This window comes from Myodes glareolus, chromosome 4 (genome assembly GCF_982192425.1).
Source record: "Myodes glareolus chromosome 4, mMyoGla1.1, whole genome shotgun sequence".
Classification (NCBI taxonomy): domain Eukaryota; kingdom Metazoa; phylum Chordata; class Mammalia; order Rodentia; family Cricetidae; genus Myodes; species Myodes glareolus.
This window is the reverse complement of record NC_142029.1, coordinates 9768884-9779929: the sequence shown is the minus strand read 5'-3', so window position 1 is coordinate 9779929 and position 11046 is coordinate 9768884. Positions and strand designations below refer to the sequence as shown.

General features: G+C 47.8%; 1 protein-coding gene across 4 annotated transcripts in view; it reads right to left on the bottom strand.

Moving 5' to 3' along the window:
* Positions 1-4054: 4054 nt before the first annotated feature.
* Cmtm8 (CKLF like MARVEL transmembrane domain containing 8) overlaps positions 4055-11046 on the bottom strand; it is a 60831-nt gene continuing 53839 nt past the window's right edge. For 3 of the 4 annotated variants that reach the window (XM_048423209.3, XM_048423211.3, XM_048423212.3), the window contains 2 exons: positions 8096-8212; positions 6718-7070 (listed from right to left, as the gene is read on the bottom strand). In XM_048423209.3, coding sequence (XP_048279166.1) covers positions 6987-7070; positions 8096-8212 — 201 coding nt within the window. In that variant the 3' untranslated portion in view covers positions 6718-6986. Of the gene's footprint in view, positions 4440-6717; positions 7071-8095; positions 8213-11046 lie in introns of those variants that run through there. The other variant, XM_048423210.3, reaches the window with a different exon arrangement.

Here is an 11046-nt window from a genome sequence, read left to right as displayed (position 1 = left end):
AGAATCTCTATATACCCAGCTAGCTTCAAACTCACAGAGATCCTCCTGCTTCTGCCTCCCCAGTGCTGGACCAGAAAGGTGTGCGCCACACCCCAAGGAGCTGCTCCTTTTAGATGCTCTAGGCTGTGTAAAGGTGGCAGTTTAAGCTAACCGGGAAACATCCTCGTGCCGTGGTACATCTTTTTGATTTTGAGTATGCGCGCGCGCGCGCGCACACACACACACACACACACACACACACACACACACACTCGGAGGCCAGAGAAGGACGTCTGGAGTCCTGCTCCGTCGCTAGCTGTCTCCGTCTCTCCCCTGCGATGCAGAGTGACCCATAGCCCTGGTTGTATTGGTTACTCTTGTTCCCTAGACTGAGAAAATACCTGGCAAAAGTGAGATTATTTGGACTCATGGTGGAATGTTTTTTCTGATCTGCTGTTGGACCTGGGGTGAATCAATGTTTGTTCGTGTCTCAGAAGTCACACAACACAGGCTTAGTTCTAATTTTTTTTTCTTCCCAAGACAGTTTCTCTGTGTGACTGTCCCGGAACTCACAGAGGTCCTCTGCCTCCCCGGGTGCTGGGATTAAAAGGGTGTGCCACTGATGCCGCCTGATTTAAGACTTTAAAAAAAAAGACTCTTTGATTTTTAAATTTATTTATTTACTTTCTGTCTATGAGTATACTGCCGACATCCATGTCTGTGCACCATGTGTGTGCCTGGTGCCCGAGGAGACCAGAAGAGGGTGCTGGATCTCCCGGAACTGGAGTTACAGACAGTTGTGAGCTGCCATATGAATGTTGGGAATTGAACTCAGGACCTCTGGAAGGGCAGCCATTGCTCTTAACCAATGAGCCATCTCTCCAGCCCATGGGAAACTGCTTTTCTTTGATACACAAGGTTGAGGGCTCATTTAAAGTGATAACGGCTGGAGGCCAGATTACACCTTTTGCTGATACACTCAGCAGAAACTGTTACCCCTGTGATGCCAGGAAGCCCCGCCCCCATCCCGTCTTCCCTCACATAGTCCAGTACCTTCCTTTACATCCACTCCAGCCCAGAGCATCACACATCACCTCCCCTGTATCCCACATCAGCCACACTGGGGCAGAAGTCTCCCCTTGCCTTTCACAGCTTCCTGCTAACAGGTCACTTCCCGTTTATTTTTGAGTACTTTGGAGACAGGGACTCACTAAGTAGCTCTGGCTGATCTGGAACTCTCTAGGGAGACTAAACTGGCCTCCAACTCACAGAGATCAACATGCCTCTGTGTCCCGAGTGTTGCTGGGATTAAAGGTGTGTGATGTGCGTATGTTGTTTATTTTAAAGTTGTCAGACTTATGTGACCTTGCAAAACTTGGTTGTGAGTAATTTTCCACTCTAAACTAGTTTGGGCACGGGAGGGTGGGTGGGTAACTAAGCTGAGTTTGGGTGGAGTGGGAAGGGAAATAGCAAGGCCAGCAGGTTTTGGCAGGGGGCTGGTGTTTTTTGCTCATTTGTACCAGGACCTAAGCTGGCTTCAGGCACCTTTAAAAATGAACTGTTAGGTTTGATTTTTAACAGGGTCTGTCAAGTAGCCTAGACTGACCAGTAAGTCTCAGAGATTCTCCTGTCTCTGCCTTCCCAGTCCTAGAATTGTGGGCGCATGGGTGCAAAGGATCCAAATTGAGGTCCTCAGTCTCAGTGGCAAACACCTTTCCCCGCCGAGCCATCCTGACGTGTGGGCATTGTGTATACTTATATACTTACATTCTCGCATTGCACGTCCATGTTATTTTCTCTGAAAACCTATCTTTTCTGGTACATTTCAATAAAGTCCATCTCCCCCACAATGTGCCATCTTTTCGATTCAAACCCTGTCTTGTGGGGAGAGGCCCAGACTTTGAATTAGTTTTCACCTAGGTGTGTCTTCAGTGCTTCCTACAGAGATACATTTTGCATTTGAACTCTTCGGGTGCTAATACCCTGAAGGGACTTCTCCAGTGAACTGAGCAATTTAAAAATCTGAAAGTGAACTATTGCAATTAAGCACTCCCTCTCTCGGTTTTCTTATAGTTTTCAGATACTAGCCAAATATTTCTCATTAGGAGGATGGATTGGAAAAGCAGTGGCGAGCGATGAAATGCCTCGAGCATTTTTGTATTGATTTGCCCGGAGTAGGTAAACACATTAAGTTAAAAACTGCCCAGTTCCATCTCAGAGGCCAGGAAATGCTGGAAAGTGAACTCAGCTGCTGAGCACAAGTGACTGGAGAGACAGTTTCCAGGTGAGCATACAAAGTAACGGCTTTCACCATGGCATCTTAAAAGTATTTTAATTACACTTGTGTGTGTGTGTGTGTGTGTGTGTGTGTGTGTGTGTGTGCGCGCCCCACAGTGAGCTCAGAGGGCAGTTTATATGAGTCAGGTTGCTCCCATTATGCGAGTGGGGGTGGGGCTGAACATGGGTCATTCGGCGCAGTGGCAAGCATCTTTACTGGCAGAGCCATCTCGCCAGCCCTACCATGGAACCTTCCTATGTAAATATCATTATACTTTGTTTTCCTTGTTCCCTCCCCCATTTTCTCCCCTCCACTCCCACCAACAGGTCTCACTAAGTAGTTCTGGCTGATTTGGCAGTTACTGCCTCAACTGGGATGGACTCAAATCTACCTATCTCTTTTAGGTCCTGGAATTAAAAGTATGCAGCATGCTGGATGATAGTGGTGCACACCTTTAAACCCAGCACTCAGGAGGCAGAGCAAGCAGGTGGAGAAACCCTGTCTCAAAGGGGGAAGAAAGTATGCAACACTATGCTGTGTGCGTGTGTGTTTTAAACAACAACAACAACAAAAATCAAACCCACAGCTAGGCAGTAGTGGCACATGCCTTTAATCCCAGCACTTGGGAGGCAGAGGCAGGTGGATCTCTGTGAGTTTGAGGTCAGCCTGGTCTACAGAGCGAGTTCCAGGACAGAGTCCAAAGTAACAGAGAAACCCTGTCTCAGAAAAACAAAAAGCAAACAATCAAAATCAAATTCAGTTAAAATGCTTCAACTATTGGCACAAAAACAAGACAAAAAAAAACCATTCCTCCCCCCCCATGACAATATCAGCTTAAAAAGAATAAGAGATGGGTTATTCTGGAGCCAAATTTGAGTCACCATGGCCCTGGAACACAGATTGCGGTGAACCCAAACTCCACTGTTTCCCTGTGGAAGCACTTCTCTAGCTTGATGGAACAAAAAGCATGTTTAAAATACACTGGTGTGCGTCAGAGAGAGGTGGTCACAGCAAGGTGGGAAGCTTGTCTCTATGTGTCTCTGTTCTGGATGCTGACACTCTTAGCTTTGGGAGTGAGGAAGCCTGTGTTCTGCTAAATTAATAGATGCCAGGGGTTTTCAGCTTACTCATCACAGGTTGTTAGTTGCTAGCCAGACACAGAGGTGAGCAAGGACTGGCCATTCAAGAGGGGCGGGAAGGGGTGTTTAGCCTGAGATAAGGTAGTTATCTGAGGACCAGCAACATTCCAACCTCTCCACATCACTGCAGATCTATTGGCCAGTTACGGCAGACACAGCCGTAACTGCGTCTTTCCAGGAATCCTTGTTGATATCAGCTGCCTGGAATCATTTTGTCATACAAAAATGCAAACTTGGAGATGATTCACCAAAAAGTTCTCATGCTTTTTTTTTTTTTTTTTAAAGAAACAAAACTTTCTTTCGGTTGAACCTAGGTTTATTGTTTTGATGAGTTTTCATGGGAGCTTATGGGCCTGCTTCCGAGAAACCACAGAGAAAGGCAGAAGGTAAGACTTTGTTCAAGATCTTTGGGATCTCCAGCCTACCAAGAGCCATGCTCACCCCAGGGGACTTTACTCCCTCGCACTTGGAAGGGCCTCCCTTGGAAGCTTCCCAGAAACACGCCTTCAGGCCTCTACTTCGCTGCCCTTTTAAGGAGCCTTGACTGCAGTATAAAGTACTTGACAAAATCCACTGGGTACACGGAAGGTGTCCTTGCTTTGGTGAGAGAGAGGACGGAGAAATAACATGTGAGACTGTTTTAATTAATTCATTGTAGTGGCATTTCATGTGTATTTTAATAAATAAAGTTTGCCTGAAGATCAGAAAATTAAAACAGCCCCACTGGTCAGTCTTACAGACCAGGCAGTGGTTAACACACACATTTAATCCCAGTAGCCACACTAGCTTGCCATGGAAACCAGGTTGTAGTGGTGCACACCTTTAATCCCAGAACTAGAGAGGACTATAAGACTAGAGGAGACGGCTCTCACACACAGTTTCACTCTGAGATTCCTGGAGGCAGGGTCGCCATTTCAGACTGAAGAAGAGGTAAAAGCCAGTGGCTGACGATTTTGCTTTTCTGACCTCTAGGTTGAATCCCAATTTTTGTTATCAGAGCTCTTATTAACCATGCTTCATTATTCATTTTTGTTTTTGATGACCTGGGGGATAAAATACAATGAGATTACCCAAACATTACTTTTTTCTTGTTGAGACAGTCTTGCTTTGTTAGTTCCTGCCTGACTGGCCAGGTACTCTTATGCAGACCAGGCTGACCTTGAACAGGAAAGATAATTTTCATGACTACTGTAATGTTGCTCGTCTTATGAACTGTAATGTAAACATCTGTGTTTTCTGATGGTCCTAGGCAACCGCTTTGAAAGGGTCATTGGCTCACAAAGGGGTCGTGACCCACACACAGGCTGAGCACCATTGTCTCGTAGACCATGTGGGCGGCGAATGCGTTCACTCTTTCAACCAGCACAGCAAGCAAAGTCTCCCCAGTAACACGAGAACCGCTGGCAGCCTTGTTGTGTTTTGCAAAGTCACCAAGTGGTAGGCTGTCCCAGGGATGCCACGGAGAACCAGATAAACAGGACAAATGCAAACACACAGGTGGGAGAAACACCTCTGAACAGGGACCGCAAAGTCCTAGAAACCAGTGGGACGTCATACTGAAAGAACGTTTGCTTCAGTCCTGCATACGACATTAACCTCACTAACGTGTCTGTGGTTTTTCTTGTTTTTTGAAAAACTCAAGTTGAAAAGTCACCCCCAAGACACTTGCTGTGGCAGCAGGAACTGTGCCACCTAAAAACACTTCCTCTTGGGGCGTGTGCCGGGTTCATCTGCGTGCTCCCACTAAGATAGCAGCTGTCCTCAGAGGGCTGAGATAAAGATCTAGAGACATCTGGGCACAGGAGTTCTGCTCAGATTCGGCACAGACATCTCTGGGGTCAGCAAGCTTTGAACAACCTTTGATATGGTTCCTCGGGTATTGCCCCCCTCTTTCAAGACAGGGTCTCTCCTGGCTTCTCGGAACTCCACAAGTAGGAGTTTGGTCGGCTGACGAGAAAACTGTAGGGCCCTCCTGCCTTTGCTTCACGAGTGCTGGGATTGTAAATGCACGACCAAGGATGGAGAGATGGCTCAGTCATCAAAGGCCGGGCTCACAACCACAAAGAAATGCACCACCAGGCTTGATTTTTCTTTTTTTCTTTTTTTTTTTGGATGAGGGGGCAGGGTCTGATGTAACCTCAGGCAGACCTTGAACTTCCCCAGCTTCTACCTCTTGAGTGTTGGGGTTACAGGTGTGGACTACCATGCCAAGGGTTGAACTTGGGGCTTCTAAAGTACTCTGCCAGTCAAGTCACAGCCTCAGCGTTTATTCATTCATTTATTTATGTGGGTTCTGGAGATCAAAGCCAAGTCCCCAGCTTGCACGGCAACTGAGAGATCTCCCAACCCTCAACATGAGTTAAAGGTGTGTGTACTCATTGATCCTTTTAATGGCTACGTATTTATTTTAATGTGTTCTCCAACAAACAAGCCTGTCCTGGCGACACCTCTTTTTTGCAAGAACTCTGTTACTAAAGCTTGAGGCTTTGTCTCATTTGATTGCTCTAGCATGTGGGCTAGCATGTGAGAGTCATGGGCACTGTGTCCCCAGGTCTGAAGAGATGGGTCTGTCTTGCCACCCTGTCCTGGGGACTATTTTCTGACAAATGTGGCTGCCTGAGCAGCCCTGCGAGCAGGAGAGCTTTCCCGGCTCTGGGGTGCTGGGTGTGTCCCTATCAGTCGTATTCAACACTAGCTGGGGTGTTGCACCATTTAATCTGCTATCTTCAACATTGACTTTGGAGAGATATTGCAGCAGGTAAGAGCCACACATCGCTCTCACAGGGGATCCAAGTTCACAACTGCCTAAACACCAGTTATAGGGGATTTGATGTCCTTATACTACACAGACACAAACACACACACACACACACACATAATTAAGAATAAAAATAAGCCAGATGTTAGTGGGGCATGCCTTTAAACCCAGCACCTGGGAGGCAGAGGCAGGTGGATCTCTGAGTTTGAGGCTAGCCTTGTTTATAGAGCAAGTTCCAGGACAGGTTCCAAAGCTACACAGAGAAACCCTGTCTTAAAAATAAACAAACAAACAAATAAATAAAAACAAATCTTTAAAAAGAAAAATTTACTTTAGGTCAGTGAGATGGATCAGTGGGCAAAGAAAGGCTCCTCTTGCCAGGCTTGCTGCCCTAAATTTTATCCTTGGGACCTGTGGGGTGGAAGGAACTCACTCCTCCAAGTTGTCCTGGGACCTGAACATGGGTACTGTGACACACTTGTACACCACGCCCATCCACAAACACACATACACAGGCACACATACCAAAGATATAGTTAAGTTAGTTTTACAAACTTGACACCTTCTTTAACATTTAGTCATTTATTTATATATTATGTAAGAAAATAAAGACTATGAGGAAGTCAAGAGACCTCAGAGTTCATCAGAAGTCATGACACTCTGCAAGTAAGTATCGAGCTTAAATGTAACAAGCCACTAGGAGGTAATTTAACTAAGATATAAAAACATTAGTTAAATACAGTTCTGGGGGCAATATACATTATAGCTACAACTGTTTTCACAGCCAGATGCATCCTGGTGCGTTTTTCTTCTCCATTTTCCGAAGAGGAAGTCACTGTGCGGTCCTGGATCTCCAGGCTATGAAACTGAAGTATGTGTTTCCAGCGTAGCAGATGGTGACCAGGAAGGCGAAGAACTGTGGGGACGGAAGCATGGTAGATGGGGAAGGTGAATGAAGTATGGCGGACAGGAAGTGAGCGAGGCATGGTGGACAGGAAATGAATGAAGCATGGCGGACAGGAAGTGAACAAACCCTAGTAGACAGGAAGTGAACGAAGCATGGTGGACACTTCCAGATTAGAGAGTGATGTCTTCCCCTGCACTGTGTCAGGTGCTCAAACTGCCCTGGACCTTAGGCCTCCTTCTCTAAATCTACTTTATTGCATCAATAACCTTTTTCTTTAGGGGTGACGAGGGAGCTGCGTATGTCTAATCTAGGCAGGTACCCTTAGACAGGGCTCAGCCTCCAGCGTCTGCCATCTCCTTGAAGTGAGGTGAGGCAGCCCACTCAATATACAGCCAGCCAGCGTGTCTATGAATCTCAAGTCTCAATTTGCTAATCTCTGTTTAGAGTTAGGAGGGACCAAGGGGACCACTTGGGGCTGGAGAGATGGCTCAGGGGTTAAGAGCACTGCCTGCTCTTCCAAATGTCCTAAGTTCAATTCCCAGCAACCACATGGTGGCTCACAATCATCTGTAATGAGATCTGGTGCCCTCTTCAACTTAGACAAATTCAACAGAACCACCATGCACGCGTCAGCATTGCCAGGGTATATGTTTCAAAATTTCAAGGGGACAGCTTAGGGAGGGTGAGCTTGTGGCAGCTGCAGAAAAGGAGGCTGTCACTGTTGCTTCAAGATGCACCCTGTCCTGCAAAGCTCCCAACTGGATGCTGTGTGTTCAGCCATCACCCTTCTGAGCTGGCCCTTGGTCCTGTCTTCTCCAGGGGAAACTCGAAGCCTTCTTAGAAGGACAGCTATGGCTGGCCACACTCTGGCTCCTTCTTGTTGTGTGTTAACCCAAGCCCCATCTTGTTGGCCATCAATCAGCCAACTGCTGTGTTTTGTCACTATTGCGTGTGGCCCTTTTTCTCTGCAGCTAACTTTGACCCCCTCCCTCTTCCCAAACAGGCCTCGGGGGAGAGTTTTCGGGAGGACTCACCGAGGAGGCTGCCCAGCTGTTGAAGTTGTGACCCTCCTTCTCTGGGAAGACGGAAGACGCGTCCACTATGGCGGCCGAGAGGTACAAGAGGAAGGCACTGCCGTTAAAGCACAGGCCCTGCGAAGAGGGGCAGACTGTTAGCTAGCGAAGGCCAAAAGGAGGCAGCTGAGAGGAGAGCTTGTCACTGCAGCTCCAGTTTGGGGTGCCACATGTCCGCAAAGGCCCCCAGACTTCAGACTGTTCCTTTAGCCAGCACTCTTTGGTTCCTGATCCCCCTCTCCTGCAAACCTCAGCGTGATGATCCTGGTGGAGGGAGGTGGGCAGCTGGAGGGGCTGTGCAGTGCTGGCTGCCCCACCCCAGCCCTCACCTCAACTGTGGTCATCTAGTACATGTCCTTGGGCAGAGACTTTTATTTTATGTACATTGGTGTTTTGCCTGCATGTATGCCTGTGTGAGGATGTCGGATTTCCTGAAACTTGTGAGCTGCCATGTCAATGCTAGGAATTGAACCTGGGTCCTCTGGAAGAGCAGCCAGTGCTCTTCAATGCTGAGCCCTCTCTCTAACCTCCCCACCTTTTCTTTCCTCTTTAATAATGGAGATTTGAAAAGACAAGTGGAACTAGCTGTCCTGGAACTAGCTCTTGTAGACCAGGTGGGCCTTGAACTCACAGAGATCCACCTGCCTCTGCCTCCTGAGTACTGAGATTAAAGGCTGGAAGAAAAGGTACACAGAATTTTCCAGACACAGATGCCAGCACCCTGAGGTGAGCTACAACCTATTTCCATCTCAGGCTTCTGTGCATGCTGGCCCTGGTCCAGGGTGATGTGCCCATGGAGACTATAGCTTCATTAGGGTAGAACCGAGTCCTGGCTGCCTGAGAGTCACCTGCGATGGAATAATCTCAGCCACATCAGCTATGAGAGAGTTCAGAAGAATTCACAAAGAAAAACTGGGGAGCATGCTGGAGCGGTTCTGTGGTACCCAGGACAGGATACTGGGCACCAGAGAGAGACACCCTGCACTCCAGCTCAGTCCATACGACCGGGGCATTCTGTCAGGTAGATGATGCACACGGCCACAGTGTCTCACCTGGGCTTTCACCTGAGAACAGTGGTCTTTGTGTCAATGTCACTGAGAAAGGCTTCAAGGTGTCCAAGAAAGCTGGTGTGTCCTCTATCCAAACAAAGTCTCTACTGACTTCCTCAGTACCTTCTTCGCCTGTCATGTTTGCAGATCGACTCCAAATTTATGAGTAACCACAGGAATCTTTCTTGTGATTTATTGGATAACGGGCAGGCTTCAACGAGTCAGTCTGAGTCAGCCCTTTAAGGAAAGCAAGCTAGAGGATCAGGGACAAAGATGACGAGTGTCCAATGTCATGCACACCCAAGGGCCGGGTAGACACTTCATCTGTGAGTAAAATTTCCCCTTGTTGTACAGCCTCACTCTGGGGTTCTTTCCAACAAGGCCAGGGCTGTTAGGAGGGTAGTCAAGAGCCGACACCCACTTTTTGCCCTGAACAAGTCTGGGAACTTGAACACTTGGAATAAGTAGGCATATGGCATTTGCGGAGGTGACATGGTCCTCACGTTCACATGGACAAAAATAGGTCAATTTTAAAAGTTGCAAGCAAAAATCAACACTATCTTATGTATCTTATTCTTTCAGGAAAAAATTAGTATATTTTGCTTAATAAATTGCCTTTAGCCATTTAAGCCTAGAAAGAATAATTAGAGGGAACAAGATTTCTTGTTTCTCTGGATGGGTCCTTGTGACGGTAGGTTGTGTGTCCAGGGACACACATTCATCACCTGTCAAATGACAGACTTCCCTCCCACCTTTTAAAAAATGGTTTGAGGCCAGGTGTGTTGGTGAATGCCTTTAATCCCAGCACTCAGGGGGCAGAGGTAAGTGGATCTCTGTGAGTTCAAGGCCAGCCTGGTCTATAGGTCTATAGGGTGAGTTCCAGGAAACCCTGTCTCAAAAAAAAAAAAAAAACACCAAAAAATTAAAATTTTTTAAAAATCAAATCTCTGCAATGGTAACTAAACTGCATCCAGTTTGGACGAAGTAATGTTAAGTAAAAAGATGGTGTCCCAACTAGGATGTAGCTCCGCTGGTAGAATGTGTGCAGCCATGGCCTCCATCCCTAGTTCTGGGTAACCTGGGTGTCACGGTGCACTCTGGAGCTGAGGGCAGGGAGATGGAGGGTCAAGGTCATTCTCGGCGACAGAGACTTGCCTGGTCTCAAAACCAAAACCAACCAACCAAATAAAGAAACTAGCTCCTCAGAGGGCTCCAGAGGAGAATGGGGGGAGGGGGCTCAGAGCATCAGACTGCCCTGCCCGCCTGCTGGGCCTGGTGTAGCTCAGATATATTAGACCCTCCTAGCTCCTGCTGGTCTCAAACATCCCTGTGCTGTGGAAGTGAGCTCTAGAGAGCGTGGAACTTTACAAAGGTGGTCAGCTGTTCTTTGTGGAGGGGAGAAGAGGGAGGCCGGGTTCCCTCCTGAAATTCCATCCTGCTTTGCTCTGAAAGCAGTCTGTCTTCTCTGGGATAAAGGCGCACACAGATAAAAGCTTGGCTGGCCTGGCACTCTTTGTTTAGCCTCTGGCCTGTGCATCTGTGGTCCTCAGTTTAAGACGCTGAACTGCCAAGGACGTCTATCCCCCCACAGGAGAAGAAAGTCGGATCAGTGTCCGGGAAGGCTCCTGCAGGCCAGAACTAGACACCAACTTCAGAAGAGGGCTTGTAAGAAGTGACTGAGCCACCTTCCCATGCTGGGGGAGAATTTGAGGTCCAGCCAGGCAGGTCACTGCCCTCCAAAGTGACCCACACTACCAGATGGAGTGTTTGAGGAAGTCCCATGTCCGGGGCTGGAGACGGCTCAGCGATCAGGAGCACGCAGGGAGAACTAGGGTCTGGTTCCCAGCATCCACCTGACAGCTC